General features: G+C 50.7%; 1 protein-coding gene across 1 annotated transcript in view; it reads left to right on the top strand.

Moving 5' to 3' along the window:
- LOC147123877 (disintegrin and metalloproteinase domain-containing protein 12-like) overlaps positions 1-15,426 on the top strand; it is a 503,908-nt gene that overhangs the window by 112,293 nt on the left and 376,189 nt on the right. The window contains exon 5 of the mRNA XM_085967584.1: positions 14,542-14,618. Within this exon, the coding sequence (XP_085823710.1) occupies positions 14,542-14,618 (77 nt within the window). The remainder of the gene's footprint in view (positions 1-14,541; positions 14,619-15,426) is intronic.

Genomic DNA, 15,426 nt, shown 5'->3' with positions numbered 1-15,426 from the left:
AGTTGTGTTTTTGTAAGGCCGAGACTGGTGTCTTTCCTTCTTTTTGTAAGGCCGAGACTGGTAGTTTTATGTTTTTGGAGGGGGCTTCTCCACATGAGGATGTAATGTGGGAAGGGCAGAGGTTTGCAATAAATTATTGTTCTTAAATTGCACTGTGCATGGTTTTTTTGTAAAGTCCGGGTTGCCCTGCTCGGCTGAGGGCTTGTGGAGCAGCTACATTCATCTGCTGACATTGGCACAAGCCATTCCCTGAGAGGGGGCCTAGAACCGACGTTCAATAAGCCGGCGACGGGCGGCCCTTGCACTTTCTGCCTCCCTCCTGTGCTGGTCCTCCTCCTCCTCCTCCTCCTCCTCCTCCTCAGGTGGTCCTCCAATGTCTGGTGGCAGTGGCTGAGTCCTGCGGATAGCCAGGTTGTGCAGCATGCAGCAAACGACCACGAAATGGGAGACTCGCTCCGGCGAATATTGTAGGGCTCCACCGGAACGATCCAGACAGCGGAACCGTTGCTTCAGGACGCCGATTGTTTGTTCGATGGTGTTCCTGGTCGCTTGATGGCTATCGTTGTATCCCTCTTCAGCAGGGGTGCTGGGCGCACGGAGCGGGGTCATCAGCCAGGTACACAAAGGATAGCCTTTGTCCCCGATAAGCCATCCTCGTGGGTGAGGCTGGGCCTGGAACATGTCTGCCACAGAAGTCTGTCGCAGGATGAAGGCATCGTGGCTGCTGCCTGGAAAGCGGGCATTGACAGCTAGGATGAGCTGCCTGTGGTCACACACCAGCTGGACGTTCAGCGAATGGTAGCCCTTCCGGTTGCGGTAATCCTCGGCATTCTCCAGAGGTGCCCGCAAAGCCACATGCGTGCAGTCAATGGCGCCCTGCACCATGGGGAAGCCCGTGAATGCTGCAAAGCCCATTGCACGCTGTTGCTGCTTGGCAAGGGCCATGGAGAAGGAGATGAACTGACGTCGCCTTTTGAAAAGGGCATTGGTCACCTGGCGGATGCAGCAATGCACGGCGAACTGGGAGATGTTGGAAATGTCCCCAGTAGCGGATTGGAAGGAGCTGGTGGCATAGAAGTTGAGAGCCACCGTCACCTTCACTGCCACCGACAGAGACGTCCTGCTCCTCAGCTGTGGCTGCAGATCACCGCCAAGCAGGTGGCAGGTCTCTGTGACCACCTCCCTTCTGAATCGCAACCTCTGAACACACTGCTTGTCAGACATGTTGAGATAGGAGAACTGCTGGCGGTATACCCTGGGTGGGTAAGGCCTCCTTTCCCGACGCCTGTTGCCCCCTCTCCGTCTAGCCAGGGCTGCCACTCTCTCACGGCGCCTGTGAGCCCTTTGGATGCAATTGAGAAAGCCAGCGTTTGCACCCATTGCAGCCCCCATAATATGCTGGCAAACAATGATATGTCAATGAAGGCAAAGACAAGTGGAAAGCTGTGGCCTGAAGCCACAAGTACCTGTCTGAGTGTTGGGCCAAAGCAGAAAGCTCTCTACCTTGGTCTCTCTGCAAAGATCCGTCTCTCAAGAAGGAGTGCTGCGAAATGGCAGCCTTTTATAGTGCAGGAGGAGTGCCCTTTAATTTGCGCCCCCCGCGCCCCGCATCGACTGAGCACCGTTCCACTCTAACAGTCGCTAGGGGCGCCAGGCGCACAATGGGGCGTCACGACTGAATTTCCGGTTGGGGGCGCACAAAGGGCGTTGCACGAGGAAATGACGTCATGATCTGCGCGCGCAGCTGAGCGCGCGCAAAGACTTTGCGCCGCCGCTAAATCGTGAGTGAAGTTGGGGCGAGGCGCAGATCGCGCTGCGCCCGGCCGCTAGCCGCCTAGCGCCCGACATCTACTCCTCCTAAGGCGCTACCGGCTGGCGCAACCAACTGAATTTCTAGGCCTGAGTGTCAGCACGCTATTCAACAATGAAGGCATTGCAACCAAGACCAATGCTGTTCTCAACTATTAGGAATGTATTTTTGTTTTAGTAAAATGCTGCGGTCCTGGGCCTGTAATAATGATGAGTTGAAACACGTAGCCAAATGCCTGGAGGTTCATTAAAGGCAAAATGAACCAACATACTCACAACCAACACCAAGATTACAGAAGATGCAGTCGTGGAAGAACGCACATTACAGTCGGATGAGTTCAACCCTCCAGATCCTCCCTTACATCTCCGCACCTCATATTACAAAGGTGTCGCTTTTAAACTCCGCTAACAGGCCATTAGATCTTCTCCTCCGTGACCGTCCCTCTTGGTTTTACAATGGGTATTATTAGCGTCCATAGAGATAAGGCAGTTTATCTTATATCCTGACAACCAGGCATTGTGGAGCCTTTATAAGTCTTTAGAATGTTGAGCTAATAATACCCAAACAGTAAAGAGTAAACATATAGATGTATCAATGAGAAGATTAGAACTTCTTAAGATCTAAAGGTGAGCTTAAAATAGTTTTTAAATGCCTGTCAACTAGCTCTTAATAATCTAAATTGCCTCCCCCACCGTTTGGTCTGGGTTGGGTCTGTTCAGTGATGACAGACCTGACATCTAGGAGACTAGCGTGGAGGCGGGTTGACAACGAGTTCCCTACCCACTGTCAAAAAGAAATTTCACACCCGACCCGCCACCAAACACACCCACTGACCCCCTGAAAAATTCCACCCGAAGAGTAAAGAAGTCTTACTACAATTACAGGGTATTGGTGAGACCACACCTGGAGTACTGTATACAGCTCTGGTCTCATTATCTAAAAAAAGACATACTTGCTATAGAGAGAGTGCAACGAAGGTTCACTAGACTGGTTCCTGGGATGAGGGGATTTCCCTTTGAGGAGAGATTGAGTATGTAGTGTCCGCGTATCAATAATACACGGACTGCAGGAGAACAATAATAACAGGTATTTACTGAACAGAGGGTAAGCTTAAACTGAAAGTACAGAAGCCTGCTATGGCTTTATATACAGGTGTGGTCACTGCCGGTACTACAGTATAAAATCAGTTCTCTCTTAAAGGTACATACAAAACAGAGTAGACTAGGCCTATTTTCCTTAGAGTTTAGAAGGATGAGAGGTGATCTAATTGAAACATATAAAATTCTTAAGGGGTTTGACAGGGTTAATGCTGAGAAAATGTTCCCCTGGCTGGGGAATCTAGAACACGGGGTCACAGTCTCAGAATAAGGGGTAGGCCATTTAGGACTGAGATGAGGAGAAATTTCTTCATTCAAAGGGTGAATCTTTGGAATTCTCTACCCCAGAGAGCTGTGGATGCTCAGTCGTTGAGTATATTCAAGCCAGAGGTCGATAAATTTTTGGGAACTAAGGGAATTAAGGGATATGGGGATAGTGCGAGAATCGGCGGGAATCGCGGGCTGAGCGGCTGTATAAAGGCTCCAGAGACCCAGGTAAGGCCTCAGTGCGAGAATCAGCGGGAATCGTGGGCTGAGCAGCTGTATAAAGGCTCCAGAGACCAGGTAAGGCCTCAGTGCGAGAATCGGCAGGAATCGCAGGCTGAGCGGTTGTATAAAGGCTCCAGAGACCCAGGTAAGGCCTCAGTGCGAGAATCGGCGGGAATCGCGGGCTGAGCAGCTGTATAAAGGCTCCAGAGACCCAGGTAAGGCCTCAGTGCGAGAATTGGTGGGAATCGCGGGCTGAGCAGCTGTATAAAGGCTCCAGAGACCAGGTAAGGCCTCAGTGCGAGAATCGGCGGGAAACGCGGGCTGAGCGGCTGTATAAAGGCTCCCGAGACCCAGGTAAGGCCTCAGTGCGAGAATCGGCGGGAATCGCGGGCTGAGCGGCTGTATAAAGGCTCCAGAGACCAGGTAAGGCCTCAGTGCGAGAATCGGCGGGAAACGCGGGCTGAGCGGCTGTATAAAGGCTCCAGAGACCAGGTAAGGCCTCAGTGCGAGAATCGGCGGGAATCGCGGGCTGAGCGGCTGTATAAAGGCTCCAGAGACCAGGTAAGGCCTCAGTGCGAGAATCAGTGGGAATCGCGGGCTGAGCGGCTGTATAAAGGCTCCAGAGACCAGGTAAGGCCTCAGTGCGAGAATCAGTGGGAATCGCGGGCTGAGCGGCTGTATAAAGGCTCCAGAGACCAGGTAAGGCCTCAGTGCGAGAATCGGCGGGAATCGCGGGCTGAGCAGCTGTATAAAGGCTCCAGAGACCAGGTAAGGCCTCAGTGCGAGAATCGGCAGGAATCGCGGGCTGAGCGGCTGTATAAAGGCTCCAGAGACCAGGTAAGGCCTCAGTGCGAGAATCGGCAGGAATCGCGGGCTGAGCGGCTGTATAAAGGCTCCAGAGACCAGGTAAGGCCTCAGTGCGAGAATCAGTGGGAATCGCGGGCTGAGCGGCTGTATAAAGGCTCCAGAGACCAGGTAAGGCCTCAGTGCGAGAATCGGCGGGAATCGCGGGCTGAGCGGCTGTATAAAGGCTCCAGAGACCAGGTAAGGCCTCAGTGTGAGAATCGGCGGGAATCGCGGGCTGAGCGGCTGTATAAAGGCTCCAGAGACCAGGTAAGGCCTCAGTGCGAGAATCGGCGGGAATCGCGGGCTGAGCGGCTGTATAAAGGCTCCAGAGACCCAGGTAAGGCCTCAATGTGAGAATCAGCGGGAATCGTGGGCTGAGCGGCTGTATAAAGGCTCCAGAGCCCAGGTAAGGCCTCAGTGCGAGAATCGGCGGGAATCGCGGGCTGAGCGGCTGTATAAAGGCTCCAGAGCCCAGGTAAGGCCTCAATGTGAGAATCAGCGGGAATCGCGGGCTGAGCGGCTGTATAAAGGCTCCAGAGACCAGGTAAGGCTTACCAATCTCCAGTCTGGGAACTCGGAGGGAAGGAGAGAGGTAAAAAGTAATCCAAGTGTGACGTCACCAGAAAGCGGGTAAGTGATTGGTTGGTAAGTATTTCTCCCTTTTTAAGCTTAAATCTCTTTGGTTTACAGTTTCTAAGGTGTGATATTCACCATCTAGAATCGGGGCAGAGGGTATTTAAGAATAATATTAATAAATTTAATTAATTACATAGAATGGGAGATCAGGTGATGTGTTGCTGCTGCAATATATGGGAGCTGATGGACACCACTGATGCTCACGGTGATCACATTTGCAGTAAGTGTTGGCTGCTCGAGGAATTCCGGCTCCGTGTTGAAGAACTGGAGTCCGAGCTTCAAACACTGAGACACATCAGGGAGGGGGAGAGTTACCTGGACTCTGTGTATCACGAGGTATTCACACCAATTAGATTAATTAATTCAGATGTAGTCCGTGGCCAGGGTCAGGATGCTGTGACTAGAAGTGAGGCAGGTACGGGGATCCAGGAGGTAGTGTTGGAGGAGCCGCAGCCCTTGCACTTGTCCAACAGGTTCGAGGCTCTTACTCCCTGTGAGGGTGGGAACAGGGACTGCGGGGAGGATGAGCAACCTGGCCACAGCACCGTGGAGCGGGGGGCCATTCAAGTGGGGGGAGTTAAAAGAAATGTTGTAGTGGTAGGGGATGGTATCGTTAGGGGGATAGATAGAGTTCTTTGCAGCCGAGAGCGAGAGTCCCGAAGGCTGTGTTGCCTGCCCGGTGCCAGGGTTAAGGACATCTCCTCTGAACTGGAGAGAAACTTGGAGTGGGAGGGGGAGGATCCAGTTGTCGTGGCCCATGTTGGTACCAATGACATAGATAGGACAAGGAAGGAGGTTCTGCTGAGGGAGCTTGAGCAGCTAGGGGCCAAATTAAAAAGCAGAACCACAATTACCTGAGCCACGAGCGAATTTGGCTAGGACAAATAAAATTAGAGAGTTAAATGCGTGGCTCAAAGACTGGTGTGGGAGAAATGGGTTTTGCTTCCTGGGACACTGGCACCAGTACTGGGGCAGGAGGGAGCTGTTCCGTTGGGACGGGCTTCACTTGGCCAGTGCTGGGACTAGAGTCCTGGCGGATCATATAACTAGGGCTGTAGAGAGGGCTTTAAACTAACTAGTGGGGGGGAGGTTCCTAGAGAGCAAATAATAAAAATGACAACAGAGAAGGTCATAGACTTAGATAGCAGTGGGGAAATTAAAAACCAGAGCGTGTCAGGAAGGGGCAGAAGGTATGGAGTAAAAGGTAAAGTAATAAAAAGGGCAAAAGCAGGAACTAAGTGTCACAAAACATCTTTGAAAGTTCTCTATCTGAATGCACGTAGCATTCGTAACAAAATAGACGAGTTAATGGCACAAATAACTAGATATGGGTATGATCTTGTGGCCATTACAGAAACATGGCTGCAGGGTGACAATGCCTGGGAATTAAACATGCCAGGTTATTTAATGATCAGGAAGGACAGGCAGGAAGGAAGGGGAGGTGGGGTGGCTATGTTAATAAAGGAAGGAATCACTGTAATACAGAAAAATGATATTGGGTCAAAAGATCAGGATAATGAAACAGTTTGGGTGGAGGTAAAGAATAATAAGGGGAAAAAAACACTAGTGGGCATAGTCTATAGGCCTCCGAACAGTGGCAACTCTGTTGGACGGAGTATCAATCAGGAAATAGTTGAGGCTTGCAATAAGGGAACATCTATAATTATGGGGGATTTTAACTATCATATTAATTGGACAAATCAAATTGGGCAGGGCTGCCTTGAGGATGAGTTCATTGAGTGTATTAGGAATGGGTTTCTTGAGCAGTATGTAACTGAACCGACCAGGGGGCAAGCAACCTTGGATCTGGTCCTGTGTAACGAGACAGGATTAATTAAAAATGTCCTAGTAAAGGATCCCCTTGGAATGAGTGACCATAACATGGTTGAATTCCATATTCAATTAGAGGGTGAGAAGGTTGGATCTCAAACAAGTGTGCTAAGCTTGAATAAAGGAGACTATGAAGGTATGAGAGCGGAATTGAGTAGAGTGGATTGGGAAAATAGATTAAAGGGTAAGATGATACATGATCAGTGGTGTACATTTAAGGAGTTATTTTATAACTTCCAAAAAAAATATATTCCACTGAGAAGAAAAGGGTGTAAAAGAAAAGACAGCCATCCATGGCTAAGTAAAGAAATTAAGGATAGTATTCGACTAAAAACAAGGGCATATAAGGTAGCCAAATCTAGTGGGAGGATAGAGGATTGGGAAAACTTTAAAAGACAGAAAAAAATAACAAAAAGATTGATTAAGAAAGGGAAGATAGATTATGAAAGTAAATTAGCAAAAAATATAAAAACAGATAGTAAGAGTTTTTATAGTTATATAAAAAGAAAAAGGGTGGTTAAAGTAAATGTTGGTCCCTTAGAGGATGAGACCGGGAAATTAATGGTGGGAAATATGGAGATGGCAAAAACACTGAATGAATATTTTATATCAGTCTTTACAGTAGAAGACACTAAGAATATCCCAACACTGGACAAGCAGGGGGCTAAAGGGGGGGAGGAGCTAAACACGATCAAAATCACTAAGGAAGTGGTACTTGGTAAAATAATGGGACTCAAGGCGGATAAATCACCTGGACCCGATGGCTTACATCCTAGGGTCTTGAGGGAAGTGGCGGTAGGGATTGTGGATGCATTGGTAATAATTTTCCAAAACTCCCTGGACTCGGCAAAGGTCCCGGCAGACTGGAAAACTGCTAATGTAACACCCTTATTTAAAATGGGCAGTAGACAGAAGGCTGGAAACTATAGACCGGTTAGCCTAACATTTGTGGTAGGTAAAATTTTGGAGTCCATTATTAAGGAGACAGTAACAGGACATTTAGATAATCATAATTTAATTGGACAAAGTCAGCATGGTTTTATGAAGGGGAAGTCATGTTTGACAAATTTGCTGGAGTTCTTTGAGGAAGTAACATATAGGGTGGATAAAGGGGAACCAGTGGACGTAGTGTATTTAGACTTCCAAAAGGCATTTGACAAGGTGCCACACAAAAGATTATTGCTTAAGATAAAAAATCACGGGATTGGGGGTAATATTCTGGCATGGATAGAGGATTGGCTATCTAACAGAAGGCAGAGAGTTGGGATAAATGGTTCATTCTCAGACTGGCAATCAGTAACTAGTGGTGTTCCGCAGGGGTCAGTGCTGGGTCCCCAACTCTTTACAATCTATATTAACGATTTGGAGGAGGGGACCGAGTGTAACATATCAAAGTTTGCAGATGATACTAAGATGGGAGGGAAAGTAGTGAGTGAGGAGGACATAAAAAACCTGCAAGGGGACATAGACAGGCTAAGTAAGTGGGCAGAGATTTGGCAGATGGAATACAATACTGGAAAGTGTGAGGTTATGCACTTTGGCAGGAAAAATCATAGAGCAAGTTATTATCTTAATGGCAAGAAACTGGAAAGTACTGAAGTACAAAGGGATCTGGGGGTCCTGGTGCACGAAACTCAAAAGGTTAGTATGCAGGTGCAGCAAGTGATTAAGAAGGTCAATGGAATGTTGGCTTTCATTGCTAGGGGGATAGAATATAAAAATAGGGAGGTATTGCTTCAGTTGTACAAGGTATTGGTGAGACCGCACCTGGAATACTGCGTGCAGTTTTGGTGTCCATACTTAAGAAAGGACATACTTGCTCTCGAGTCAGTACAAAGAAGGTTCACTCGGTTAATCCCGGGGATGAGGGGATGGACATATGAGGAGAGGTTGAGTAGATTGGGACTCTACTCATTGGAGTTCAGAAGAATGAGAGGCGATCTTATTGAAACATATAAGATTGTGAAGGGGTTGGATCGGGTGGATGCGGGGAAGATGTTCCCGATGATGGGTGAAACTAGAACTAGGGGGCATAGTCTTAGAATAAGGCGCTGCTCCTTCAAAACTGAGATGAGGAGGAACTACTTCACTCAGAGGGTGGTAGGTCCATGGAATATGCTGCCCCAAAAAGCTGTAGAAGCTACATCATTACATAAATTTAAAACAGAAATAGACAGTTTCCTAGAAGTAAAGGGAATTAAGGGTTACGGGGAGCGGGCAGGAATTTGGACATGAGTCTAGGTTCAGATCGGTCATGGCCCTGTGGGTAGCGGAGCGGGCCCAGGGGCCGTGTAGCCTGATCCTGCTCCTATTTCGTGTGTCTAATTCTGTTAGATTCAGGAGATGGTTCTGTGATAGTGGATTGGCGGCTAGGATCAGATCAGCCATGATCTTATTGAATGGCGGAGCAGGCTCGAGGGGCCGATTGGCCTACTCCTGCTCCTATTTCTTATGTTCTTATGCTCTTATGTGCGGGAAGGTGGAGTTGAGGTCGAAGGTCAGCCATGATCTTGTTGAATGGCGGAGCAGGCTCGAGGGGCCGATTGGCCGACTCCAGCTCCTATTTCTTACATTCTTATGTTCCTCCTTTATCATGACTTGCTCCTTTATTTTATGCCTGTACTAACAGTCCTATCCCTGTGGCCTGCTGCTGTGCATCAGAATAGAGAACAGCACCCTGCATTAACACATCAAACATTGCATTAATATCAGAGAGAATACTAACTCAGCCCTTACACAATGGCTTGTCTCAACAGTAACTACGGAGCATGGTTCTGGGGAGAGGGGCCACTATGAGGGTCCACTGTCAGTGAGTCTTCACACCTCCCCTTTTTCTCCTCCCTGTGGGACCATCTCCCAGTGTCAGCGAATCTTCACCCCCCCTTCTCCCTGTGTGTGGTAAACCACTGTAGTTCACTGTGTTCACTGTTGTTGTTGTTGTTGTTGTCGTTCACTCTTGTTTCACTGTTGTGCCTGACTATGCCTCAGCTGACTCCGCCCCTGGGCTACCGAGTATAAGAGCGGCCGCATGGCAGCTCCTGGCATTCGGTCGTCCACTAGAGGCATAGTCCTGATCTGTCTGAAGTGCAATTCAGCAGTTAATAAAAGCCTGTTGTTCTGAACTCAGCCTAGCCTTTTATTAGAATTGATAGCGCATCAATTTTATTAACTACTGAAAAAAAAAAAAAACGATGCTGCAGATTCTTAAGATCAAGTGCCTGGAACTCGACCCGCAAGAACCGGACTCGACTGCTAAGTTCTCGCACTGGCTGCACTGTTTTGAGTCCTTTCTGACTGCATCCGGCGAGATCGTCGCCGCCGATGCCGACAAGCTCAGGGTGCTGAACTCTAAAGTAAACCACCGAGCTTTTGCCCTTATCCGGGACGCTACGAGCTACCAGGGGGCTATCGACATCTTGAAGGAGCAATACGCACGCCCGGTCAACTATGTTTACGCAAGACATCTCCTGGGGTCTCGCAAACAACAGCCCGGGGAACCCACAGAAGCATACATACGGGCGCTGAAGGAACTCGGCCGAGCCTGCGAATGCAAGCAAGTAACAGCCACGGAACATACGGAGGAGCTCATCCGGGACGCCCTCGTGGCGGGCCTCAGGTCCACTCACACACGGCAGCGACTGCTGGAAAGTAGCGAGCTCGACCTGAAGAAGGCGATTTCACTCACCCTCTCGTTGGACGTAGCCCACCGGAACATGGAGGCCTACTCCCCGGACCGCGCGGCCGCCTCATGGATGCCGCAGCCGCCGCCACCTTGGGACGCGGCGCCACCACGGACCCTGGCCTCAACTGCTGCAGCGATGTCCCGCCCGAGCCAGAAATGTTATTTCTGTGGCCAAACCAAACACCCCAGGGCGCGCTGCCCGGCGAAAAACGCGGTCTGCTCTGCCTGCGGTAAGAAGGGACACTACGCTGGCGTCTGCAGAAGTCAGAAGACCCCTACCTCCAGCAGCGCCGCGTGCGATTCGTGGGAGCGGCCATCTTGCCTCCCTCCAGCCTCGTGGGGATCGGGATCGTCATGGGCGCCGCCATTTTGTCCTTCCTCTCCGACGCCGCCATCTTGTCCACCATTCTGCCAACGGGCCCCCGACTCACCCACCGCCGCCTCACCGTTCTACAGCGACGCTACCGACTCCACAGCGGCCTCCATCACGCTGGATCAATCCAGACCCCACCAGCTAGCCAGGTCCACGATGGACATCCAGGTAAATGGCCGCGCCACAACTTGCCTTTTTGATTCCGGGAGCACGGAGAGCTTCATACACCCTGATACAGTACGGCGCTATTCCCTCTCGGTCCGGCCAATGCGCCATCGGATCTCCATGGCCTCGAAATCCCACTCAGCAGACGTCGGCGGCTACTGCGTAGTGACCCTCTCGGTGAAGGGCTCCGTATATAAAAATGTAAAGCTATTCGTCCTGCCACATCTCTGCGCTGCCGTTCTACTGGGGTTGGACTTTCATTGTCACTTTAAGAGTGTCACCTTGACATACGGTGGACCTCTTCCCCCGCTCACTGTCTGCAACCAGCAGTTTTTAAATTGCCCGCCGCGCCCCACTTGTAGTCTCTCCACCCTCAAAATCACCCCCCACCCCCTGTTCGCCAACCTCACCCGCGACTGCAAGCCTATCGCCACAAAGAGCAGGCGATACAGCACCGGGGACAGATCCTTCATAAGATCTGAGGTGACGCGGCTCCTGAAAGAGGGGACTATTGAGGATAGTACCAGCCCCTGGCGAGCCCAGGTGGTAGTCGTTAAGACTGGCAACAAGCAGCGCCTAGTCATCGACTACAGCCAGACTATCAACAAGTACACCCAGTTGGACGCATACCCCCTCCCCCGCATAGCCGACATGGTTAATAAGATCGCGCAATACCGCGTTTTCTCGACCATTGACCTCAAGGCAGCATACCACCAAATCCCTATCCGCCCTGAGGACCGCCAGTACACAGCTTTCGAGGCAAACGGCCGCCTTTTTCACTTCCTCAGGGTTCCTTTTGGCGTCACCAATGGTGTCTCCGTCTTCCAGAGGGAGATGGACCGGATGGTCGACGAGAATGCGTTACAGGCCACGTTTCCCTACCTGGACAACGTGACCATCTGCGGCCATGACCTGCAGGACCATGACGCCAATCTTGATAAGTTCCTCCGCACGGCCCAACTCCTAAACCTCACGTACAACAAGGAAAAGTGCATATTCCGCACAGCCCGCCTCGCTATCCTTGGTTGCGTGGTGAAACACGGAGTCATCAGTCCTGACCCTGACCGGATGCGCCCGTTGATGGAACTTCCCCTGCCCCACTGTCTCAAGGCCCTCAAAAGGTGCCTGGGCTTCTTTTCCTATTACGCCCAGTGGGTCCCTCATTATGCGGACAAAGCCCGTCCACTTATCAAGTCCACTTCCTTCCCCCTGACGGCGGAGGCCCGCTTAGCCTTTCACCGTATAAAAGATGACATTGCCAAGGCCACCATGCACTCGGTAGACGAGTCCATCCCCTTCCAGGTGGAGAGCGATGCATCCGACTTTGCCCTGGCCGCTACCCTTAACCAGGCGGGAAGACCCGTGGCCTTCTTTTCACGAACCCTCCAGGGCTCCGAACTCAGACACTCCTCTGTGGAAAAAGAGGCCCAGGCCATTGTGGAGGCGATGCGCCACTGGCGGCACTACCTGGCTGGAAAACGATTTACCCTGCTTACTGACCAGCGTTCAGTTGCTTTCATGTTCAACAACAAGCAGAGGGGTAAGATCAAAAATGACAAGATTTTGAGGTGGAGAATCGAACTTTCCACCTACAATTACGACATCTTGTACCGGCCAGGGAAACTCAACGAACCCTCAGACGCTCTATCGCGAGGCACATGCGCCACCGCGCAGATCGATAGACTACGGGGCCTCCACAACGACCTCTGCCACCCGGGGGTCACCAGGTTCTTCCATTTCATTAAGGGCCGCAACCTGCCTTACTCCATCGAGGAGGTCAGGACCATGACCAGGAGCTGCCCAGTCTGTGCAGAGTGCAAGCCGCGCTTCTATAGGCCTGACAGAGCAAACCTGATCAAGGCCACCCGCCCTTTTGAGCGCCTGAGTATCGACTTTAAAGGGCCCCTCCCCTCCTCTGACCGCAATGTGTACTTCCTCAACATAGTTGATGAGTACTTCCGTTTCCCTTTTGCCATCCCCTGCCCGGACATGACCACCGCTACGGTCATTAAATGCCTGCACAACCTCTTTGCTCTGTTCGGTTTTCCCAGCTATATTCATAGCGACCGGGGCTCGTCCTTCATGAGCGACGAACTCCGTCAGTACCTGCTCATGAGAGGTATTGCCTCAAGCCGGACCACCAGCTACAACCCCCGGGGGAACGGACAGGTTGAAAGAGAGAACACGACGGTCTGGAAGGCGGCCCTCCTAGCCTTAAAATCTAGGGGCCTTCCGACCTCCCGTTGGCAGGATGTCCTACCCGATGCGCTCCACTCCATCCGGTCACTGCTGTGTACAGCCACCAACGCAACCCCCCATGAGCGAATGTTTGTTTTTCCCCGGAGGCCCACATCCGGTAACTCACTACCACACTGGCTGACGTCCCCAGGGCCCGTCCTGCTGAGGAAGCATGTAAGGTCCCACAAAACGGCTCCCCTGGTAGAGAAGGTTCACCTCCTCCATGCCAACCCCCAGTACGCCTACGTGGCATACCCGGACGGGCGGGAGGACACAGTCTCCATTAGAGATCTGGCACCCTCGGGGTCCACTGACCCGCCACCATTGCCCCCCACCACGACCCCCTCCGACACGGCCCAAAATTCAGTAGACCCAATTCTCACCCCTGTCCATTCCACCCCAGTAGACGGCATGCCGCGCCCCCAGGACCAGCCGGAGCCCACTCGCCCACCCAACACCAAAGGGGACGATACGCCGGTGCTGGACCCCGCTCAAGACGCGTCGTGGGAAGCTGTACCATCGCAACCGTCGCCACGAAGATCTCGACGGCAAACGAGGCCGCCCGACAGACTCGCCTACTCGAACTTTTGATACACTTCACCCCGCCGGACTTAATTTTAAACGAGGGGTGAATGTGGTAAACCACTGTAGTTCACTGTGTTCACTGTTGTTGTTGTTGTTGTTGTCATTCACTCTTGTTTCACTGTTGTGCCTGACTATGCCTCAGCTGACTCCGCCCCTGGGCTACCGAGTATAAGAGCGGCCGCATGGCAGCTCCTGGCATTCGGTCGTCCACTAGAGGCATAGTCCTGATCTGTCTGAAGTGCAATTCAGTAGTTAATAAAAGCCTGTTGTTCTGAACTCAGCCTAGCCTTTTATTAGAATTGATAGCGCATCACTGTGGGACCCTCTCCCAATGTCAGTGAATCTTCCCCCCCCCCTTCTCCCTGTGGGTCTCCCTCCCAGTGTCAGCAAATCTTCAGCCCAAACCCCCGTCTCCCTGTGAGTCTCTCTCCCAGTGTCAGCAAATCTTCATCCCAATCCCCCTTCTCCCTGTGGGTCTCTCTCCCAGTGTCAGTGAATCTTCCCCCCCCCCTGCTCCCCCCTTCTCCTCCCTGTGGGTCTCTCTCCCAGTGTCTGTGAATCTTCCCCCCAACCCTCCGCTCCCCCCTTCTCCTCCCTGTGGGTCTCTCTCCCAGTGTCAGTGAATCTTCAGTCCCTGGTCTCCTCTCTGAGACTCTCTCAATGTCTTTGTTACATTTCTTGCTTGCTGGTAATGCCATTTTATATATGAAAGAACTCTTGTTAATGAGTTCTCTTAGGATGTTATAAGTAGCAGGAATTTTTATGCTGAGGTTTAATCATCTTCTTATAGTATCACTGCTACTATGAGGGCTCCGTCAGAAGATTCCCCGGATCCCAGGTCTCTGCGAGCACCTGCTCAGGACTCAGGTAAAAAGGCTGACCGTTTTCTATCAGATTGTTACTCATTTTAGTGAAACCTGGGCTTAAATGTTAAAATTTTAAACCTGTAGGCTGTTAGTTCAGTTGGGTAAGGGTTAGTCCCTGTGTAACTGTATTCGGAAATGTTTATTAATCAGGGTAAGGATTACTCACTGTGTAACTGTACTGGGAAGTGTTTATTCAGCAGGGTAAGGATTACTCACTGTGTAACTGTACTGGGAAGTGTTTATTCAGCAGGGTAAGGATTATTCACTGTGTAACTGTACTGGGAATTGTTTATTCGGCAGGGTAAGGAATACTCACTGTGTAACTGTACTGGGAATTGTTTATTCAGCAGGGTAAGGATTACTCACTGTGTAACTGTACTGGGAAGTGTTTATTCAGCAGGGTAAGGATTACTCACTGTGTAACTGTACTGGGAAGTGTTTATACAGCAGGGTAAGGATTACTCACTGTGTAACTGTACTGGGAAGTGTTTATTCAGCAGGGTAAGGATTATTTACCGTGTAACTGTACTGGGAAGTGTTTATTCAGCAGGGTAAGGGTTACTCACTGTGCAACTGTACTCGGAAGTGTTTATTCAGCAGGGTAAGGATTACTCACTGTGTAACTGTACTGGGAAGTGTTTATTCAGCAGGGTAAGGATTACTCACTGTGTAACTGCACTGGGAAGTGTTTATTCAGCAGGGTAAGGATTACTCACTGTGTAACTGTACTAGGAAGTGTTTATTCAGCAGGGTAAGGATTACTCACTGTGTAACTGCACTGGGAAGTGTTTATTCAGCAGGGTAAGGAT

The sequence above is a fragment of the Somniosus microcephalus genome, chromosome 2 (assembly GCF_052327205.1).
Source record: "Somniosus microcephalus isolate GS21.2 chromosome 2, FLI_Smic_1.0, whole genome shotgun sequence".
Classification (NCBI taxonomy): Eukaryota; Metazoa; Chordata; class Chondrichthyes; order Squaliformes; family Somniosidae; genus Somniosus; species Somniosus microcephalus.
The sequence above is the reverse complement of the archived record's forward strand: the minus strand, read 5'-3'. Positions and strand labels throughout refer to the sequence as shown.